This window comes from Callorhinus ursinus, unplaced genomic scaffold (assembly GCF_003265705.2).
Source record: "Callorhinus ursinus isolate GAN/ISIS: 27379988/994484 unplaced genomic scaffold, GSC_fseal_2.0 scaffold31, whole genome shotgun sequence".
NCBI classification, from domain to species: Eukaryota; Metazoa; Chordata; class Mammalia; order Carnivora; family Otariidae; genus Callorhinus; species Callorhinus ursinus.
The window spans coordinates 687868-710363 of NW_027397093.1; the positions used below are offsets into that span (position 1 = coordinate 687868).

The 22496-nt window shown below is 58.2% G+C and overlaps 1 protein-coding gene across 15 annotated transcripts in view; it reads right to left on the bottom strand.

Annotated features, from left to right (window-relative positions):
- LDB3 (LIM domain binding 3) overlaps positions 1 to 19706 on the bottom strand; it is a 62384-nt gene extending 42678 nt beyond the window's left edge. For 3 of the 15 annotated variants that reach the window (XR_012374205.1, XR_012374204.1, XM_073878699.1), the window contains exons 1-4: positions 19553 to 19704; positions 9716 to 9867; positions 9105 to 9180; positions 7406 to 7779 (exon numbers count right to left, since the gene is read on the bottom strand). Coding sequence is in view for 13 of the 15 variants with exons in the window: in XM_073878699.1 (XP_073734800.1) it covers positions 7406 to 7779; positions 9105 to 9180; positions 9716 to 9867; positions 19553 to 19645 (695 nt within the window). In the remaining 2 variants the exon portion in view is untranslated. Of the gene's footprint in view, positions 1 to 92; positions 108 to 2053; positions 2258 to 3334; positions 3358 to 7405; positions 7780 to 9104; positions 9181 to 9715; positions 9868 to 10575; positions 10659 to 19326; positions 19450 to 19552 lie in introns of those variants that run through there. The other 12 variants (XM_073878707.1, XM_073878710.1, XM_073878701.1 and 9 more) reach the window with 11 other exon arrangements.
- Positions 19707 to 22496: the final 2790 nt, after the last annotated feature.

The window sequence follows — 22496 nt, forward strand, 5'->3', positions numbered from 1 at the left end:
CTGTCCTCAGACATATCCCACCAAACCCACACACCATCCCTCGACCAGACAGACGACCACGATGCGGAACAGACACTGTGGGGTCTACTTACACCAGCGGCGACGCCCTGCCAAGCAGAAGAAAGCCCAGCAGTGAGCGCGTGTCCGTCAGCGGATGGCAGAGGGGCCGCGCGCACACAAGGGAGCAGGGTTAGGGTCAGAAATGAGTTATGGGAGCGGGGTGGATAAAGGAGGAAGAGAAAGAGACAAAAAGAAAACTGTCAGTGAGGAAGGAATCATGGGCATTAACAGCAGAAACGGAGCACCTTAAGGCACAGGGGAGAGGGGCCGGCAGGTCCTACCCCCGGCACCATGGTCATGTCAGCCCAGCAGGGCTAAGTTAGAAGGAAGGGGAGAGCGTGTTGCTTCCCAGGCACGGGGGAAGGGAGGGCGAGGGGAGGGGAGGGGATAGGAAGAAGGTGGGAGAGGTACTCGGAGAAGCCTAGATTAGGTCAATGGTGCGGCATGTTAAAAAAAAAAAAAAAAACTGGTAAAACCAAATGGCAGTAGTCTTTTTCCAAAGTGCAGAATATATAAAGTTAGTGAAGAGCAGTTCTTCCATTATTTTCCACTGAACTTCCCTTTGGCGACATTACCACTCTTAAGAGCACACCAAGGACACACGAGGCAAACAAATGTTAACAGGAAATCCCTGTTAGCTTTTTGGCTTAGTCAGGCAGCCCTGTTTTTCTGGGTACACATGAGCTAATGGTTGTGTTTTTAAACTTGCATGGTCATATATTCTGGTCTGAACAAAGAGCCACAGCTCGGAATCTGGTGGGCTTGAGATTCCGGGCTCCAGGGCAAGCCACCTCTGCCCCCTGGTGGCCCAAAGGAAGCACTGAGAGCCGAAGAGGAGGGCCGGGGAGTCCACACACCGTTCCATCCTTTGGCCCCTGGAGCCTGCCCCTTGTAACTGCAGGGACGTCTTGGTCCCAGGGGTTGGGTTCCGCAAAGGCCAAACACTATGGGAGTTATCGGGGACTTTTAAACCCCTTTATCCCTCTTAAAACATCTGTATTTCCTAGCTTCGGAAAAAAAATACAACCATGATTTTAAGATTTCTTGCCTTGAGGTGCTTGAGATCCTGACTTGGGGATAAGATACTGCCCAAAGAGATAATCAGTCAATTCTGAAAGTCAACAACAATGATATTCTCAGGTAGAAAACAATAAGAGTGTGTTTGTGTGAGAGAGAAACAGGCCGACAGACATACAGAGAGGCAGAAAGAAAGAGAGACCCAGAGATAAAGACAGAGAGACACATATAGAAAGAGAGAGAGACAGAGAAAGAAAGAGGGAGCGAGGTCCCTATTACTGTTTGCACTATTAGCAGTTTCTTCCACAAAGGATTTTCAGCCAACTCTTTCCCTATTCAACACTCAAGTTCCTCAACCATTGCTAACAGACTAATTCCAGGAACCAAGGATGTCCTAAATCCCACCGCCCTGAGGCTGGGCTTCCGTGGAACACACGGGAAGAGGGGGTACTTCCCAGGCTCTGCAGTGGGCTGACTACCACCAGCACCTTGGATGGTTGGTCCAGAGGCCCCTTCCCAAACAAGACACCTGGTCACGCGTTTGAATTGCTCTCATCATTGGAAGAAAGCAGCAACTTCCCCCAAAGAATGGCTTAGTTTGTGAGAAGACTGGTTTATCCAGAATGTGACCCAGGATTCCAGAAGTCTCTTTCTAAACCGACCCCCTTGTGGAGCCCAGGAAAATGCGGAAGCTGTGAGAAGCACTTGGAGCAACCACCATATTCTTCAATTCTCCACCCTTCTCCTAAAGCTGACCGTGAGACTGATTCTGAAGAGAGAATACGGTGTTCTGGAAGGCCCTGGCAAAGGCTGGCTCCCCTCCAATGGACACGCCCCTAGAGGCCCAAGGCAAGGGAGGAAAGCTGGTCCCGTGGCGCCCAGCAGCCTGGTGCCCTTGGCCTCTACTGGTGAGGAGGCCCAGCCAGTGGTGGAGGCGGTGATCGATGAGTGACAGCGGAGGAGGGGAGGCGCTTACCCACTGAAGTCACTGCCCTGGGCCTGGGCCTGCCCAGCAATGGCGTCCATGATGGCGTCCTGGGAGTACATGCTGATGGGTGTGTTGTACTGCGCATGGATGATGGTGGCCTTGCCGCCCAGCCCCTTCACCTCGATGGGCTTGTGGGTGGACAGGGCAGAGTCCTTCAGGGCGCTGGGGTTGAACCGTTCCTGGTAGTCGGCGCTGGGGGAGGGCAGCAGGGGGAGCAGAGGAGGAAGAGGAAGGGAGGTGGAAGGAGAAAAGGCAACAGGTGCTGTTACACAGGGGTCAAAGTGAGGACTGGTGGTGGAGAGACCTCCCAAGGCCTGATCCCAGGTAGGTTCCCAAGTCCCCTGAACTGTGGACAGCTGGGTCTGCTAGAGAAGATCCTCAGCACCCTCTCCAAAGCCCTTCATAGCAGTTTTCTCTTGCCCACATTGGCGATCCCAGATCCTGGGAAGCCTTGGCTCAGCCCGAGCTACACCTCAGGGTCAGCAGGGGGCGCCAGGCATTGAAAGCTCTCTCACCACACCAGCAGGGAAGCAGAGACAAAGAGGGTTGGAGGTCAAGGACAGGAGTTGGGCCACGAGCGAGAGGCAGTGGCAGCCCAAGCAGGGTCCAGAATGACCCAAAGGCAGAAAGCAGCCCCACTGGGCACCCCTGGGGGTTCTGAGCAAGGTTCCTCCACGAAGGGTTTCATCCTCCTGGCCACGCCCTCAGTGGCTCAGGGCTCTGTTCCTCCAGATGCTTCGGAGCAAGTGTTTTCTTCCTCGGAGCAGGACTCAGGCTGCTCAGTCCTTCTCAAGTCCAACTGGCTGGGCGGCCACCAGTCTCTGCCCATCCGGGGCTTTCCCCTCCAACAGATGAGTGCACTCTCCGGGGCCAAGAAGGTCAGGCACAGCCCTTCTGAGCGGTCCCGCCAGGACAGAAATGTCTTCAGGCTCACATGGAACCCAGCACCAGCTCGGCACACACTCCACCCACCATCCTCCCTCTGCCCCCCAGAGCCAGCCTGCTGGTCTTAAGCAGCCGCAGCAGGAAAGAGGGAAGGGATAGGGCACATCAGACAGAGCCCTAGCACCCCTCCCCAATGCCTTCCCTCCATACTTGCAGCTCCACACACATGCAGGCTCGCTCAGGGACACAAATGCACCCCCATTCACACATGCACACGCACGTACACATGCTGACGCCGGCGCACGCTGTCCAGACCAACAGACACACGGACGCATGCTGGGATATGCACACAAGTGCACACACATGCTTTCCTTTGATACTAACTTGGCTGGAGAGTTGGCTACCACCTGGGAAGGAGAGAAAGAGCAAAGAAGACAGGGCTGTCAGACTGCGGTCCTGCCAGGGGCTCTGAGTGCTGGGACCATCCTCAGACTGGCTCTCGTGGGGGCTGCACCAGCCCTGACTGGCGCCGGGTTGGGAGAGCGCCGAGGAGAGGGGGCAGAGCTCAGGGTCAGGGTCACAGCCTCTGAGTTTGGGTCAGAGGTGCTGACAGCAGTGTTTCCCCCTCAGTATATCCACAGCCCCTGAAGCTGCCATTTTCACAGGCGTTCAAATACCATGTAAGAGAATCTGCCACATACAACCTGGCTGGAGACCCCAAGAGAGGAAGATGGAGAGGGAGACACAGGACCAGCTGTGGCTGCTATGGGCAGAGCCAAGGTTGGAGGTGCCTCCGAGCCAGTCAGCAGCTCTGGACTTACCCTTGTTTAATGGGGGCCAGCTCTGGGAGTTCTGCTCCCTGAGCAGGATTGCCAGTGGTGCTGGGGTGTGCAGTTGGGTTACCCACAGCTCCAGGGGATGTACTCTCCCTCCTGCGGCGGGGCAGGCGGCCCTGGCCACTCCCTCTGGGGCACAGGGATGCAGTCCCCAGTGACTGCCCCTAAAGGCCCTGTGGACTGTCAATGAGGCAGGACGGAGGAAGGCGGAGGCTCAGGAGAAGTACTAGGTCCAAGGCGTATTGCAGGAAAGCCCCCAGCCAAGGCAGCCCAGCTCAGACACAAGAGGGACCCTGCCCTCGCTTTTGTCCAGAGCGAGCCTCCCAGAGCATTATCTCCGTGGGGGAGGTGTTGCCTGCTTTATGTTTTCTTAAATGCAAATCCCTTGCAGGGCAGACCCTGGCAGCACCAATGGGCCTGTCAGAAACCTGAGGGAAGAGAGTGCAGACGGTGGCGTCCCTGCCCCCAAACCCTGCCACCGTCCCAGATCGGACCACTCCGGGCTCTGGCTGGGAAAGCCTGGGCCCCAACTGGCCTGACCCTGGTCATCCCTTGGCCAGGACTACGGGGACCCAGGCAAAAGCCAGGGGGCCTCTAGCCCCAGGCCCTACACTGTCTCAGAGCTGATAAAATTCCCTCTGTCCTCTTGGCTCAAATAGCTCCAAGTGGAGCTATATTAGGAAAGATCTTCCATCCGTTCTCCATTTCTGGCCAGTGCTGACAGCTGCAGGGTCAGCTCTCGCCCTCACCAGCCCAGCGCCCCCTACAGAGGGCAGTGTTGGCATGGGGCAGGGGCAGGGCTGCCGCCTCTGCCCTTCTCTGCCCTGGCACCCGGTACCCAGCTGCTAGTATCTTCTTTGGCATTGACCCCTGGCCCCTGCTTAGCTTCCACCCGAAGACTCGGAGGCTGGGCAACCCGCAGCAGACAGCTTGCGGAGGACCAGCGCCCAGGGAGAATAAGTCAAAGATGTAAGACCCACCCAGGAGCCCTTGCACCCAGTGGCCTGAGGGATACTGCCCTGCCGTGCCAGCTCACAGAGGATGAGAGGGGGGCTGCAGGGATGCTCTGGCCTGCTGACCTTGCACCCTGTTTGTCCTTTCCAATCCTCCCAAGAGGATTCTAGCTGCCAAGGATTCACATTGCAAGCGGCCCGGAGAGGAGGGGAAGGAGCTTCCTTTTGGAGCCAGACAGGAGAGAGTTCAAATCCTAACCCTGCATCTTCCTAGCACTGTGACTCTGGGCAGTTCCCCACCAGTCCCAGCCTCAGTCCCTCACTCACAAAATCGAGATGGTGGTGCCCACCATGCAGACGGGTTGTACACACTAAACAGAATCCTGAGTGGAAAGCCCTTAGCATGACTTAAGTGTGCAACAGACCGGATGTGGGGATTAGCATTTACCAACCCTATCACCTTCCAGGACTTAGACACTTAGCAAAGGTGGTAGTCTCAGCCCATCAGAGGCTGCCTGGGCTAGCCCAGGTCAGAGGCTCCCCCATTCCAGCCAGCATCGCCTGGGGACCGCAGCATCAGCCTTTACCGTGGATGAAAGGAGATGCACTCCTTCCCTAGCCTGTCTACCCTTGCAGAAACTGCTGGACCCTGCTGCTCTGAGGGTCAAGTAATAATTTAACACCTGTGGCTTCTGAGAACCCCTGCAGCAGCGGGAAGGAGCCACTGGAGTCATAGGAAGCTGGGTTGGGGCTGGCCCTTATTTTCCTGGGCAGGTTGTTAGGTCCCTATCACCATGTAGGGAGGAGTCAGGCTGACCTGAGTACCATTCCTGTCTGCCACTCATAAGCTGTGTGTGACCTTGAGCAAATCACCCACTCTGAGCTTCTGTTTCCCAGCTAGAAAATGGGGGAAATGATGCTCACCTCTGAAGTTGCTGAGAGTTGAAGTTAAATAAAGCACATGGACTGTTAGCTGGCCCCACGTCTAGACTGAGGGCTCATAAGGGGAGATATTACTGTCACTGCAGGTGGGCCTCATGGAGGTCCCAATCTCTCAGAGGCTGACTTCCCTGCCAGGGGCCAGTTCCAGAGACACAAGAAAGAGCTACCAGCCCATCCAGGGCAAAAGGAGGCCATTTCTACTCTGCCATTCCTTGAGTTTTCTGATAGAAGCTCCTTGCTAGAAAAAGCCCAGGGGTTGGAATGCCTGGGTGGCTCAGTCAGTCAAGCGTCTGCCTTTGGCTCAGGTCATGATCCCAGGGTCCTGGGATCGAGTCCTGCATCGGGCTCCCTGCTCATCCCGGAGCCTACTTCTCCCTCTACCTGCCGCTCCCTCTGTTTGTGCGCACTCTCTCTCTCTCTCTGATAAATAAATAAATAAAATCTTAAAACAAAAACAAAAACAAAAACAAGCCCAGGGGTTTATGGCTTCGTCGCCTTGGTCCAAGGAAGCCAGGGTCCAGGTGCTTAGGCTGTGGAGTGCCCAAGGCCAGCTTCACTCAAGATCCCAGAAAGAGCTGAGGGATATGGGGAAGCAGTGAACTGGTGGGGCACAGGTACCTTCTGTAGCAAGGGCAAAGGAAGGGCATGGGCGTGAGCCAGACTGACCCAGGATATGATTCTGACTCACGGGTGCATCCGCTGTGTGGCTTCAAGTAACACACAGCAAATGTGCCGGAACAGAGCTCAGTGCTGTGCATGTGTGGTCTCTTTCCATCCTCCCGGTAATCCTGAGACATGGACAGTCTCACACCCACGTACAGAGGAGGAGCCCTGAACCCCTAACCACTGGGCTGTATTGCCTTGACTCGGCCTGTTCTGCCTCTAGAGCACGCGAAGACAATTATACCGACTGCATGGGAGAAGTCAGAATAAGATAAAGGCAGGAAGGGCTCAGGAGCTAGTACGTGTTCCGCGTCGGGGCTCCCTCCTCTCAGCCCCTCCATGATGCCCACCCTGACTGTAGGTTCTTGTAGCTCCTGTGCTCGCAGAGTCCCTCCAGCTGGAGTTCAGGGGGTGGGGGGCGGGCTACTGTTCTCCTGCACAGCCTTTTTCTGTGGAGGGACCTCGGGGTCCTGCTTCCTTGCCTCATTCTATTGAGGGTCAGTCCTACAAGCCCACGACACTCACCCCGTTGCTGAATCTTTCTGCACCCAGCTCAGGCGCTCCCTTGTACAGGCAGCCTTCCCAGCCCACTCCCAGCCCCAAAGAACTTACCCTCCCACTTCTCTAATTCTTCCCTGCTCCTGCCTCAGGGCTCCTTCTGGGGACCAGCCTGACCCTCACCCCCGGGTTTCTGGAGGCAGCAGGCTTCATCTTGTCCCAGGGGGTGGGCCGGTGTGAACGTCTGGGAGTCAGTGTCTTCTGCATTCAGACCTCACTTAGCCACTTAGCAGCAGGAGACAGCTGGACCTTGACTAAACCTTCTCTGAGCCTCAGTTTCCCCCTCTGCAGGATCCAACACATCACCCCAGCTTGTGTAAAGCCATGACACCGCGGCTCCCGGGAAAAGTGCTAGCAGGCTTATTACTTGTATCGCTCTCAGCTTGTGCCGCCATGTGGGCCGGCTGAGGCCTGCTCCTCGCTCTGACTGCCCGGCCTCTGGGAGCACTGAGGACCCCGGTGGCCCCAGACCACCAGCAGAGAGCTGTGTGCCCGTTACCTACCCTCCTGGGAGTCCGGCACCTGGGGCCTTCCCTCGGAGGCTCATCTGATACATCTGAGCCATCTCCCTCAGGGTCTCTGCCGAGTACAGGCCAATGGGGTTGTTATACTGCCTCGGCTGGCTCGAGCCCTGCGGGACTTTCGGGCTGAGTGAGTCCAGGGCTCCCTCCAGGCCGGTCTTGGCCCCCGGGCTGCCCCGTGGAGGGCCGGGCTCAGAGGCCCCTGTGTGTGAGAAGACGGAGGTCTGGGAGAAGGAGGAGCTAAAGGTCTGCCTGAGCTCCGGGGTGCCCAGGGTGCCCGAGGTGCCCAGGCTGGCCCTCGCCTTGGGGTTGGGGCTGAGCGCCGCCAGGCTGCCGTTCGTGTCCCGAGCGGGGTCCTGGCACAGGGCAGCGCCATGCAGGGGAGAAAGAAGAGAGCAGTTAGAGGCTACACGAGTCCCAGCGCTTCTGCATGGACCTGAAACAGAGGTGTTAGTGCGAGCACCCAGCAGCCTGCCACCCCGCAGCCTACAGCGCGGAGCTCAGGAGGGGCGGACACCTGGAAGAGAAGGGTTTTGTCAAGGAGAGGGAGGGAGGCGCCCATCCCTGGCCCTGAGGCTCACATCCACCTGGACAAAGTGCAAGCCCCACGCAGAAAGCCAAGCCAGCCTGCCTGCAGGGCTGGAGGAAAGGGGGCGTGGGCCTCAGGGAGTTGGGGGGAGCCCCCTCCATCCTATATCTGCTTCCTGTTCCCCTAAGTGGAAGCCCCTGGTGGGCACAGCTCGACCTCCTGCTCTACTGACCCCTTGCTGAGATGCCCCTGCACAGCCAGAGGACACCCCGGGCTGGCGGCGGTCAGGCAGAGTAGAGGTGCAAGAGGGAAAACTGGGGCACTGGGGGGCTGACATTTGGTTCCCACAGTCCACCTGTGCAACTTCCCCAAGCAGCCCTCTGCCCCCTTTCCCCATGTGTCACCCACCCCAAGCCCCTGTCAACCTCTTCCTGTCCCCTCCCCCACCCTGCCTACGGCCCAATCTGCGCCAGTGGACAGACAGGGGTCAGTACGAGGTCATGCAGGGAGGGGTGCGGAGTGGGCCTTGCAGGAGGGATGAGGCGGGCCTCCCACGCTTCGGGTCAAGCCCTTTGGGCCCACGGGGTTGAGCTGCTTCGAGGGAGCTGGGAAGGGGTGGCGGGCACAGGGGTGAGGTGGCCTGGCTACTATCAGCACTCCTGAGGGGGCTGATGGGGCGTTCAGTCGGGAGGGGCTGTGGAAACCCGGGGAAGACCCTATGTCAGAGGATAAAGTCTGATAGCAGGCAGGCCCCCTCCATGCCTGGGGTGGCTGCTCAAACCGGGGCCTCCGGCTCTCATGGCCCAGTCACCCCCTCCCAGCACCCTCAGGAGAATGAGGGTCAGAGCCTTCCGGATCCTTGTCCCCACCTAGCTGGGAAGAAGATTCCTCTCTTAAAAACACCGCTGCCTAGGCTGGCTTCCCATCAGCCCGGCCCCGAGGCCCCGGGTGCTGGCTAGCACCCAGGCAGGCACCCCACACTCGGTATTTCATGGGGCTTGAACGCCTCTTCCTGGGGGCCTGCCCCACCTCCCTCATGGTCAGCCACAACAGAGGCAAGGGTAGGGCCCTGGTTGGGCCAACCAAGGATCAGGCAGGCAGGCCAGGAGCTGCCCCCCAGGAACCACTGCTGAGAGTGGAGTCAGCACCTACCTTCTGGTGGGGGATCACCGGCAGGGGGGACTGGACCGGAGGCGCTGTTGTGGAGATGGGGATGGGGCGCTTCGACCTGGAAGAAACCAGAAAGTGAAGACAACTGCCACTAGGACCAGGAGCTCCTACCAGGACAGGGCTTGTAACAGAAGAGCATCTGAGAGCTGGGGAGCCAGGTCACTGGGTAACAGTTTCAGGCCCACTGTCCACCCCATGGACTGGGTGACTCCAAGAAGGCACTGGGCCTGACCAGGATGAGGAAGTCATGGCTCTTGGGCACTTTGCACCCATGGGCCTCTGTTAGGTCCCTGGGAGGCTGTCTGGGGCAAAGAGGAAGCAGGGAAGATCCTGGCTTTCAGGCCCGACTGCCCACACACTGGCAGCACTGTGACCACCCCCACCCCTGAACCTCGTCTGTAAAGTGACGCACAGATGTGCCAGATGTTTGATGGCTTGGCCCTGGCCTCCTTCTAGTCCAGAGGCCCTCCTTACTTTCCTGTGTGATCCTGTGGCATAGGCTGGGCCCACGTGAGGCCGGCTGCCGGACACCCTCTCCCGGGCCCTTGATGCCCACACCCCTCTACCCCCTGCTCTGGAGAGCTCCCACCTACTTCTGCAGCGTGAGACTCAGGTTGTAGTTGGCAGACTTGATCTTGTTCTGGGCTTCCAGGTGGGTCATGGTGTCTGTGTTGACTCCATCAATGGCCACCACGAGGTCACCCTGGCTGAGCTGGGACTGGGCGGCCTTGCTCCCCGGTGTGATCTGAGAGGGTGGCAGATGGGGGGTAAGCGTACAAAGGGTGGGACTGAGGATGGGCCAGTCTCGAGGAAGAGTCACCTGGGATCATCCAGGTGAGGCCTGCCATTTCCTCTTTCATTCACTATGGCCAGTACCTGCTGCTCACCAAGGCTGATGCCTCCTCCTGGCACACCATCACCCCTTTGCCTAGTGTTCTGTGTCTGAAGGCGACCGTGAGACCAGCTCTGGCTAGGGGAAACAATGCCCGCCACTTCCAGGCCTGCCCCTAGCCATCATCCTTGCCATCCTGCACTCTCTCTGCTTATCAGCTGACTGGATGCAGAGGACCAAAGAGGACAGCTGACCCACCAATGGAGGGACCTGAATCCTCGAGTCACTGCTTGGAGGAGAGGATTAAGAAGTACCGCCTCAGATGCTGCATGAGTGAGAAATAAGCTTCTGCTATGCTAAGCCATTGAGATTTGGGGGTTGTCTGTTACACCAGTTAGCGTACTATAATGCCTGCACCCTGAAAAGCCCTGGGGTACTTTCCAGGCTCCAGGATGGAGGGTATATATTCGAGCTAAGATTGAGCACTACCACAGAGACTCTGCCAGGCGAAGTAGGCTGGACAGATGCACCCTCACAGAAGCATCCCAGTGCAAGTGCCCAGTGCTACCATTGCAGGTGAGCCTGCTGGGGAAGCTGTCAACCCAGCCTGGGGAAGCTAACCTTGGTTAGCTGCGACATGGGGCAGGGCTTAGAGCTCTGTGGCTGGCTTCACACTTCCAGAAGGGGAAGTGCAGGTGTGGGAACCAGGTCCCAAGTCCTGCACACTAATGACATCACAGAATGTTAGAGTCTGGGGACCCCACCCCCAGTGTGACCACACAGAATGCTATAGACCCTGCACGCCAAGAATACCCTATGACCTCCTGACATTATCAGGAGTGCCACATTCCCAGGGACATTACACGCAATGTCAGGATGGCTCAGACCCACTCTCAATGACATCATGCACAACACGGAATTCTACAGGCCTAGCCCTCAGTAATAGCATGCTGAATGCAGAGTAGCCCCCCCCCGTTGCCCGCCCCCCCGCGGTGATGTCACTTGAAATGTAAAATTCTAGAGGGCCTAGGTGATATCACCTATAATAACTTGATGGCTGGCCCCTAGTGACATCACATGGAAATTGATGAAGCTCCACTTCTAAAGACGTCTCATGGAATGTCATGGAGACTGGCTTTACCCTCCCCCCCCAACCCCGCCATGTCACCACATGAAATACCATACCCTACCCCCTACAGATAACACAAAGAATTACTTTATGACTTGACCCTCATGACATCATGTGGAAGGCCCCCTGTGACATCATGTAGAATGCCGTACAGGCCTCTCCCCACAGTGACATCACAGGAAAGAGGAGCCTCTGGGAGCCACCCCGCACCAAGTTGTAACTGGAGGATGTCCCTTGGCTTTTCTTCCCCAACATGCCCACCAGCCAGCTTTCCTGGCTTCTCTGGGCACATCCCAGTCGCCTTCCTGTCTAGACCCCAGGGACAAGGCTGGCTTCTAATGCTGACAGAAGCCATTTTCTGGCCCAGGCCTGGGGGACCATCCTAGAAGGAGTCCAAAGAGGACCTAGGGAAAGTCCCCTATCCTGGGTGCCAGGCCTGGGTGAGCCTCTGGCCGGGCCCTGGGCTACCAGACAAGGACGGAAGCCTCCTGCCCCACCCTTCACGAGGAATCTTCCTCCAAACCAGGGCTAGCTGCGGTCACCAGCCTCTAGTCCCCGGTGGGCTCTACAGGCCAGGCCACGAACTGCGTGTGGGAACCGAGGGACAGCAGCCAGAGCGGGTGAGCCCTCGCTGTGGAAGCGCCCTGTCAGCCCCGGGGACTGGGCTACCTTCGCCAACACAGAATAGCCTCCCCTCACCTGTGAATCTGCTGAGCCGTGGCAAGGACAGTAGAGAAACCACCCCCTAGACTGCCAGGAAGCCAAAGTCCAGCCTGCTTTCCTGGCTCCTATGGGGGTATCTTAGAATTACTCGGGCTGGGGTACCTGGGTGGCTCAGTCAGTTGAGCATCTGCCTTTGGCCCAGGTCCTGAGATCAAGCCCCATGTTGGGCTCCCCACTCTCCCTCTACCCCCCCCCCCCGCTTGTGTGCATGCTATCTCTCTTGCAAATAAATAAATCTTAAAAAAAAAAAATTACTTGGGCCTTCTCAAAATACACATCCCTGATCCCCAAATTCACGGCCGCAGGGAACCTCTACTAATGACAGGAGTGTTGTTTCCTCTGATTTTAAGGGGTTGAACAAAGGGTAAAAAAACAACAGAGAAAAACAAAACACTTTCTGGGCCAGGAGGGGACTCCTGAGGGCAAGCTGAGCTGCCCGGCTGGGCCTGTCTGCAGAAAATCAGCTTTCCCTACACCTTCTGACTTCACATTCAGGCCTATGCTATGCCCGACATTTTATTATACACATCTTCAAACACAGAGAAAGCAGAAAGAATTCTACAGCGAGCATCCCCACACCCATCACTGAGCTTCTACCTTAGCATTCATTCACCTTTCTGGGTCACGTGTCTAGCCCCCTCTCCGTACAGTAATCCATCTTAGTTTGGAAGCATTTCAGAGAGAGTAGCAGATACCAGCATGCATCCACTCAGGACAAATTGTGCAATGCCTCTGCTGTCCTAGTGGACTGCCCCCAGGGCTCCCCCACAGCAGGACACCCCCACACCAGAGCTCCCATACAGTAGAACACCCCATACCAGGCTGTCCCCACACCAGGGCTCCCCTACAACAAGATACCCCCTCACCAGGGCTTCCGCATACCAGGATTCCCCCAGATGCTTCTCACCATCTACAGACAGCAGTAATGAGCTCCGAGGTATGACAACCACAGACCCCGACAGAAGGGTAGGCCTCGTGCCTGCAGAGGTGAGGCCTGCCAGGCAGGACTGAAGCTGTGTCCAGAAGATCGTGGATGTCAGTGTGAGCAAGGACACCAGAATGACATCCAAGAGTTGCTGGGGCCAGATCAGCTAGGGCAAGCCGTAGGACTATCCGGAATGCCCTCCCTTTGGAGCTGCCCTGGGGACATCTGTCTCCCTCAAGCATGGGCTAACACCATACGTTCCCACTGGGTCTCCTGCCTTCCTCTTGCCTGGCCTCGCCTGCCCCCCCATCCTCAGGTGTAGACTGGGGTGATCCTGGCTCCCTGGGAAATGCTCAGCCTCCCCAGGGCCTGGTCAGTAGCCGAGCTCCCCACGCGAGCATCCAGCTAGCTCCTGCCTGCCCCAGCACCTCTCTCCCCACTCCTGTGTCTGCTCCTCAGGGCTCAGCTGGCCCGGCTTTCTGGCTGCCCTGAGCAGGGCCCATAACCCCTGGGACTGGGGGGGATGGGGGTGGGGGGTGCTGTAATTCTCCTCCAGATGGGCGCTCTTTGGCTCCGCCCAGGCCTCCTGAGAGGAAGCAGGGACCCTAAGGAGGTCGCCCCCAGCTGGGTCCAAGGGCCATCAGATCCCCACCCTCTTCTCGGGAGCAGCCTGCCCTGCAGGAGGGTGGGGCCACCGGGGGATCCTTGCCCAAATCCCAGGGCTCGTGAAGAGTGCAGTCCAGGCATGGTATACCCGTGTATCTCTTGCCTGACTCTGCCTCTCTCTCTTGAGTTCCTTGTCCCACAAAGGACCCAAAGCTACTAAATCCTTGGAGGATTTTTTTTCTTTGAAGCCTGTCTATCTTCTTTTGAGCATGTGAAAACCTCTTCATAACAACTGTTTCATTCCCACTTCACTTTTCCAATCTTCCCCAATCCCCAGCCACCTCTCAACTCAGAGCCCAGCAGTGAGCAGAGGTCCAGGAGCACGGTCCTGTCTCAAAAGCTCCTTAGGACAGGCTTGAGGTGTTGGGGGCCAAGATCACCGCCAGGCTCACAGGAGCCCTTCCTCCTTGTTGGGCCATGGTTTAGGGCACCTGAGAGGGGGCACAGGGCTAGCGGGTGCCGGGGAGCAGCTGTGGCCCCTGTGACAGTGGATGCCTTGTGGGGAGGCAATAAAACAAAGAGCACAGACTTTGGTCCGAGCCAGACCTGAGGATACAGGGCAGCCTCCACACCCTCTGGGTAGAGATCACAACAAGGCCTTTCTCCCACAACTGCTGGGAGGACTACATGTTTAAATAGGTTATTCCGCAAGGAGGTGCAGAGCTGAGAAAGCTTCGGGGAAGCTCCCAATGGAGGAGGTACAGGGGCTGGCCCCCCAGGCCCTGCCCCTGGAGGGTGCCACAGGGGTGGAGGCTGGGCTCTCCAGTGCATCCCTGGCTCCACAGGGAAATAAGATCTGGAGCTGGCAGAGAGTGGGGTGTCAGGGGCCAGCCTGCTATCCCTAGAGGGGCCTGCGCATCAGCTGGAAGAGACAGAAGTCCTGTCCAGGGTCCCAGGGAAGCAAGGCACTGGCCAGGGCTCAGGCTCACGTAGGTTCCTATTTCCCCAGCTCCCTGGCGGCAGAGGGGGTAGCTGGGCTCTGCAAAAGTTCCCAGCCCTCACTCTAGGTGCTCAAAACCAGACAGGCCCCTGCCTTCCTTCTGCTCTAGAGCTACCAGTGTAGGTGTGGCAGGGGCTGGGAGGCAAGGAGAGGTAATAGATGCTGTGAACTGTGCAACTTCCAGTATCTCCTCCCAACCTGCCCAGGCTGACCATCCCGGCCGACTTCCCATGGAGCCCTAAGTGCATTTAACATGATGTGATTAAATTACCATCATGCCATGCTCTGCTCCCTTCCCATCTGGCCTCCCCTGGGGCCTTGCTGCATCCTTCATCCTTTCGCTGGAACCTTCTGTCTCCCCATGGCCCCACTCCCCAACTCCACCCTGGCCGACAAACAAGCCAGAGGCTTGTCTGTGTCAAAGAGCCTCTCCTTTCACAGAGGATTTCTAGTGAAACTATTTTCTATGATGCGATATTGTGGATCTATGTCCTTCTACACTGGCCCAAACCCATAGAATGAACAACAAACACCAAGAGTGAACCCAGATGTAAACTATGGACTCTGGATGATAATGATGTGCCAGTATAGGTTTATCGCTCATAACAAATATGTCACTTGATAACAGGGGGAGGCTGTGCATGTGTGGGGCAGGGGTGCATCTGGGAAGACTCTACCTTCCACTCAATTTTGCTGTGAACCTAAAACTGCTGTTAAAAAATTAAGTCTTTTTTTTTTAAAAAAAAGGCTATCCCTGCCTTAGCTGCTCCAACTGGCTCTTGTCATGTCTCCCTCTCATTTCTGTCACCTGCAGGCTTCTCCGAGAATGACCCGCAGATGCTTCTGCCTGACTGCCTCCTGCCGCTCTCACGCCCAGCCCTCGCCACGCCACACCAGTGACCTCCCTGTGCCCAAAACCAGGGGGCACCGGTCCTCTCCCTTGCTGAGCACACCCTTCCCTGGCCTTCTGAGTCTGTCTCCTCTCTTCTTACCCCCCAGTTCCATGTCCTGGATGTCAGCGGTAGAAAGCTCCCCTGGGCACGTCACTCCCAGGGGGCCCTAGACACGTCACTCCCAGGGGGCCCTAGACAACACTGGGGCCTGGCAAAGTCCACTTCGTGCCTTGCAGGGTGGTTCCTGGGTAGAGGTGTTTCCTGGCTCCAAAGAGGTGGAGAAGCTGTGTTTGAGAATGGGGGGGCCGCAAGGGGGGGGTGTTTGCAATCATAGCCAGTCCCTGGATGATGGAGGACTGTGCAGAGAGGGATGAAGACTCAGGGAACTGGGGAGACAACTCCCAGGCGGGAGGGCTGCCCCAGCAGGGTCTAGCAGACATTACTCGGGAAGCCGACCTTCCTCATACTTGCTGCTGTCCCATAGTAAACCTGGGGGCTACGCATGAAGTTGCCCTTGTCCTGGCCCAAGGCCTCAGAGGGTCTGCTCCTCAGGGCCCAGTCTCCTGCCCGCTCAGGGCCCTCATGGAGTCAGGGACAGCTCTGAGCACCTGGGAGGGAAGCAGGCAGGGAGAAGGCCTGGCCTGCGGACCTCCAAGAACGCATTCCCCAGCTGGGGTCCTCTGTCCGGTTATCTTCCGCATTCGTTCGTCCGGGAGGGCCTCGGCCAGCCTCACAGCAGCCCTCCGGAGGCTTGCCTGACCTTCAGTGTGGCTATAAACAGCTCAGCCTGTCAGCACTGCTAGGCGCTGCCCAAGAAACAGCACTAAGGCCTCAAAATTCCAGGAATGGCCGGCACAGTTAACCCAGAATAGTCTCAGCCTGTCCCCCTCCCCCTCCCAGGGGACCCTCAGTCCTCTGCATCCCCACTGTAGCTAGGAGATCTGACAAATACTGGAACAAAAAACAACAAAGAAGCAAAGGCTTCTGGGCTGGTGCCCCAGGAGAGCCTGCAAGGCCAGATGAATAAGGCCTTAAGAGACAGAGGTCTTGGAGCAGAGAGATGGGCATCCCCCATCCCCACCCCCACCCCACCCCAGGGGCCCAGGCGCAGCCCCGCGGCTCCCCAATCCTCACCGCCGCCTCAGCGGAACAGCAGGTGCACAGCATCTTCCCCGTGCATGTTAGAAAGCACTCACACATGCACACTCCCATTTCACAAATGAGACAGCCAGGCTGAACTGGTCTTTTCTAAGACGACACAACTGAGAGCAGCTGAGCCAGACAAAAGCGCGCGCTTGTTCCGTAAAGGCAAGGGCTGCTGCATGCACCAAGGACAAGGCCCCAGACCATGGCCCCAGCCTCTGACCTAGCTTGGACGGGGGCAGGCTGGGCCTTTGGAGAGGCTCCTTAGCGGCTGCTCCCACCCCTCCCCCACTTCCTGGAGAATTGGCTACGGCTGGGGGGGGCAGTTAAGGGGAGCTCATGTTGCAGGCCCAGCCGCACCTGTCCAGGATAAATAAAGGCATTTCCCCTCCACCCTCCCATTCTCCCTCCTGAGCCCACTTCTCGTGGGTCCTCACTGAGACCCACTGAAAGGAGGCCGTGGGGGCTTCCTGCTGACCCAGGGTTGATTCTGGAGGGCAGGGTGGGGACTGGAGCTACCCCCCAGCCTGAGGGGGGCAGCCTCCCTACAGCTGACGAGGGGCAGGCCCCATTCAGTTCTCTTCAACTAATCCCTAGCCAAGGGCGGAGGGGCAGGCCAGGGAGTTAGGGGTCGCTGAGGTCATAAGAGCTCCTGAGCAAATCTGAGCCTCAGCTTGCCTGGCGCTGAAGCGAGATGGTAAGCCCAGCCCTGCCCACCAGCACACCTCTCTCAGGGTTGTGGTACAGGTGCCCAGGGGTGTCGGCCCTGCTGAGAGTGAGCAGGCCCTGCCTTTGCTACCCCCACCCCCCACCCCACCACAATTTGCCACCACTGCCCTGTTGTAAAGGCTCAGGCCAGGACTTGGGAGCATCCACTGAGGGAGAAGTGCCTGGTGCAGAAGGGCCTTGAGAGCCCCAGCAGGAAGCACCACAGCCCTGGTGGGAGTGTCCTGGGCCCTGCCTGGCCAGTAGCCCTGAGCTTGGGACGCCCCAGCCCAGGGCGTCAGCGGCCCCCCCCCAGAGGAGTTTGTCAAGAGGTCCTAAGCCCTGAGGAGGATGGAGCACCTAGCCCAGCTTGTCCCATGGCCTGGAAGATCTGGGGCATGCCCCCGAAGGAAGCTGAGAGGCCATTATACCTATCCCCCCCCCGATGCCCTGCCTGAGCTGTGGGTTCTATTTATAAAGGTAGCCCCTAGTCATTGGCTCCATTACATCCCAATACACTCTTTCCCTGCAGTGGGGACATTCTTCCTGCTGTCTAGCTTAAGGCCTCCGTGCTACAATATAAGCCCTGGGCTGGCCGAGGCCAGGTGGTGCATAGATCCTGGGTGAGGTCATTGGCTATCCTGGGTGCCACTGAGCCAGGAGGCTAATTTCCACCCCCCGGGGCAGGGAGCACCAGCATGAGGCCTTGAGGACTGTAGGGCTGGGGGAGATGTGGGCTCAGTCCCAGGCATGGGAGGCTGTGGGCCCATGACAGTGAGGGTGGACAGCCTTGTAACCATGCTGGTGGGGAGCTGTGCAGGGTCCCAGGGGGAGGGGGCCGTGTCTACCAGGGCTCAAATGCCCACATATCACCGCATCAGGCAGGGAGCGCAAAGTTCTGGGTGTCCTCCTAGTACTGCACGTGGTGGCCTCCAGGACAGTGGGTCTGGAGGGGTGGAGACCCAGGTTAGATGAGCCAGACCTCCAGCAGGATGAACGTGGCCCTCTCCCTGGACTAGAGCCAGGCCAGGGCCCCCCTCCCCCCGCTGGGGGCTCGTGGCCTCTACACCTGTTATGAGGCTCCTATGGCACCCCTGAGTGGGGCTTCTCCTTCTTGGTGTCCCCCCTAAGTGCCCACATCAGGTTCCACAACCAGCACTGCCCCTCCGTGTGGGTATTGGCTCCCTGTCTCCTCTGCCAAGCACCTCCAGGCCTTCCCTGGCTGTCCACCTGAGTGCCTCCCTGCCCACCCGCACCCCCAGGCCCACGGCAAATCTCTGCTGCCCTGAGGAAGAAACGGCCTCCCTCCCTGTCCCCAGGTGGGCAGAGTCCAGACTCCCTGGCCCATCCATCACCCACCAGTGATGGCCTGGAGCCGCAGGCTGCCCCTCATGCCCACACCAGTGGTGCAGGAGGCTCAGCCTCAGGCTGACCCCATTAGGCAGGGCTTGTCTTTGCCCTCCCACAACTCAAAGTTCACCCTGAGCCCCAGGGTCTTCACTCCAGCTCTGCCAGACCTGCTGGGGAGTCCCTCGACAAGTGTTACCTGAGTGCCTTCCATGTTCTAGACACTGGGATGGGTGCTAGAGACCCAGCAGCGGTTAAAACAAAGACAGCTTCCTCTTAAGCGGATCTAGCTTATCACCTCTCTGGACTTCAGTGTTTCTGGCTGGGCAATATAGTTACTCAGACAATCTCCAGTGATCTGGGACATCGCCAGCAGGCTGTTCCCTGATCACAGACACTGCAGAACATATGGACCATTTCCCCAGGTGAGCATGGGGAAGAAGATGTCAGACAGGCAGTCAGAACAGCTGTGGCCGAATGGGTAGGGGCTTGGCCGGGTGAGGGAGGAAGCTGGTAGGAGATCCCCAGAAGGCCCAGGAAAGGGGAGGTGGAGTTGAGACTGTTACCTTGGGCCTGGGATGGAGTGGGGGCTGGAGCCCAGTTACCAGCCCAGCCCAGCCCCGAGCCCTGACAGCAGGGCAGCTGAAGTCTTTAGTCTGTCCATCCATCTAGCTGCCGGCCTGTCACCTGCGCTCTCCATGCTGGGAGTGCTCTCTCCCCAAAGCAGCTGCCCACTTCCATGGAGATGCTCCAGGCTTGGGGGCACCCTGGGCTCCCCATCCCTGGGAAAGGGCTTAGGAAGGCTCTAACTATACTCTGTCCACCTGCCTGCCTACCCAGCAAACTTGGCTTTTCTTTCTTGGCTCAAAACACCCACCACTTGCCCATGTTTCACACTCACGACAGGTTGGCGAGCTCAGGCGGACAACAGCTATGGCCGAAACCAGGGGTCTGTGGCCGGCAGTATCCAGTTGGAGCCAGTCCCAGCCCCCAGACTGGGGATGGGGCATGCTCTGCTTTCCAAGAGCCTCAGGGAGGACAGTGGACGGATGGAGGGATGCACACACCCACCTCTGAGTGTGCCCCGCCCCTGCAGGTGCCAGGCTGTGTGGGCAGTGCACACTCACCCGGGAGATAGTGAGCGGCATGTTGAAGTCCTTGCCCCCCTGGAGACGGAAGCCCCAGGGCCCGGGCCCGGTCAGGGTCACGCTGTAAGACATGCTCGTGCTGACAGTGGCGGCCTCTGTGGACGAGAGAAGAGAGGGAATGAAAGGGCCCTCATGTACCCACCTCCCCAGGCTATACCTGGACCCCTACTCCCGACCCCCAGCCTTGCCTGCTCCGTCCCTTGCTGTCTGGCCAGGCTGTGTGGAGCTCCTGAGAGGCTCCTAAGAATAGCTGAGAACGAATGCCATCGACACTGATATCTGCCCTCTGCTGCGCCCATAAATGGACTGTAACCCTACACTCCGCCCGCCCGCAGCCTCCCACTGTGACTCACGCGGCTAATATTGCCCCTGGGGAGGGGTGTCCAGCACCCAGCAGCCCCCAGGGGGCAGAACGGGGGGCTGGCCAGATTAGTGATAATGCTCTCTCCTTGGTCTCCTCTCCTTGCTCCCTCTGCCCTTTGGAGAGTCCAGATGTGTGTTCTCTCTGCCCAGCTCAACCCCCACCCCTTCGCCCAGAAGACTGTGGCTGAGCTCCTTTGGGCAGGGGCTTTGCAGTTTGCTGTCTTCCTGTGCAGAGTCCTCCCTGGTGAGGACTCTGAGGTTGTAGCTTACCCAGCAGGAAGCCTGGGACCAAGCTGAGCCTCTGGCTGGTCTGGACAGAGCTTCTGCTCAGGAGACTAGCCATTGGCCCAGGCTTGTCCAGCTGTAAAAATGATCATAATAATAACAGGAGCTCTGGGCATGGCCAAGCTCAGCTCCGGGTCCCTCATGCCATTATCCCCTCAGATCCTGAGAGGCTGCCACCTCAGCCTGCGGCAACTAGGGCTCAGAGAGGTCAAGTGACTTCTCCAAGGTCACACAGGGAATGGACCCAGGCCACGCTGGAGCACCTGAATAGGGCTCATTCCTAATGGACTCGTGCCAGATAACGGGTTCCCAGTGGCCGCAGGCACCTCCCAATGCCCAGACCAGGCATGGGAGTGAAGGGCACAGGGTGCTGGCCTAGGGTCTGAAAGCAGGTCTGAGGCAGGCCCACACCCTCCAGACCCTCCAGGGGCCCAGAGGTTATTCCTGGCTCTCCTGTCTCATTTGTGCTCTGGAAAACTTGACAGCAGCATGGAAAGCTCCAGCTGCCAATGTTGCATGCCAGGTCCCCATGCCCTTTGCACTGGAATGGCAGGGGGCAGGGAGGAGGGGAGGAGATGCCATTTGCTCAGCTGCTGGGACATGGGGCCAGAAGGCATAGGGACGGGGAAGTGTGTGCGATGTGTTCAGCTTCTAACCCAGAGACAGTGTGTTCTGGGTGGGGGCCTGGGGGTGAGGCCCCTCAGGACTCCAGCCAGTGTGGTCTTTTGGCCAAGATACCTCCAAGAAGCCCTTCCTCAGAAGAGACCTCAGGCCCTGTGTGGTCTGGAGATAGTTCAAGGCCATCCTGGCTCTGGCTGAGGAAACTGAGGCTCACAGAAGGTGAAGGTGACTGGGATGGCTGCTCTTTGGCCCTCCGGGGAGGCTCTAGCCTAAGCTGGGCCCTGAGGACTCAATGCAGGCCTGGGTGTGAGTAATTTCCCAGTGGCCAGCACCCCACCTGATGCCCGGGGCCTGGCCCATACAACGTGCACGGTAGGAGTCCCCACAACACAGGGGCATTTGGTAACTTGCCCAAGTTCACAAAAATATCAAGTGGAAGAAGTCAAGGAGGGACCTATATTCTTTCACCCACTGTACCACCTCTTCTACTATGTATCATACAGCCCAGTCTGTCCCTGCTGCCCGGGCCTGGCCCAGAAAGCCAGCCACTCATGGCCAGCACCCCACCCTCCCCCATACCAGCCCCTGCCCCCTGCCCCACCCCCAGGCCCCATCCCATCCCCTCCCCATCTCCAGTTTTACCCCCTTTCCTGGGAGGAGTCTGTCCTGCCAAGCTGGAGAGGACCCAGCAGCAAGTATGACCAGTGTGGGGAAAGAAAGGAGCCGATCCCAGGGGGATGCGGGGCGGTAGAAGCCTCGGGCTAGGCAGTACCTGGAGCTGCAGGCTCTCTCTCTGGACTCTGGCAACCACACTGCCTGATGCCGCCTCTGGGGAGAGGGAGGGGGAGTGGGAAGGATGCTCTTAAAGGGGAAGGCCAGACTCCCTCCATCTGCCTCCCCTGGGAGACCAGAAGCCAGCCCAAGAGCAGCTGGTCCCCACAGGCTGGGCACTAAATGCTTCCTGATAACAGCAGCTTATTGGGGAGAGGGGATGGGGGCAAGCCCCGTCTCTGTCCCTCCTCCACCCTGCCCCTTGCAGTTTCAGATGGAGGCTTTAGGAGTGAAAGTTGCCAGATGGAAGACAGAGGGAGGGGAGAAAGAGAGGCTGCTGTGGGCATCAGAGGTCAGGCCCTGGGTCTCTCCCCCATCACCCCACCTGTAGGTAAAGACCATGCTTGTCTGAGGAGAACTCTGCTTTTTATTTTCCTATACACTGTCAGAGCCATACAGCCCCAGTATGAACTTAGACCACTGATTTGAGACAGACCCCAGGTGCAGAGTGTGCACGCGTGTGCTTGGTGCATGCAAATATATTCCTAGAGGAGAGTGCACTAGAGTGTGGGTCATGGCAGAAAGAGTACTCCGGGAGCGGGGACGGGGAGAGAGGGGAACAACAGCTCCCGGCGGGTGAGGTCTGTGCTCGGCTTCCACAGCGGGCCGCAGGGATGCCGTGCTGGGCTGCCCGTGTCAGTGAAAGGCCCAGCCTGGGTGCAGAGGCAGCTCACAATTAGCCGGCGTGTCCCACGGAGCCGTCGCCATTGTCATTGCCTGGACAATCACAGCACACGGCATTTGAGGCGAGGCGGATGACTCCGGGAAGCAGGAGGGCCTGGGCTCCCACGCTTCAGGCTGAGCCTGGGGTACAGGCTCTTGA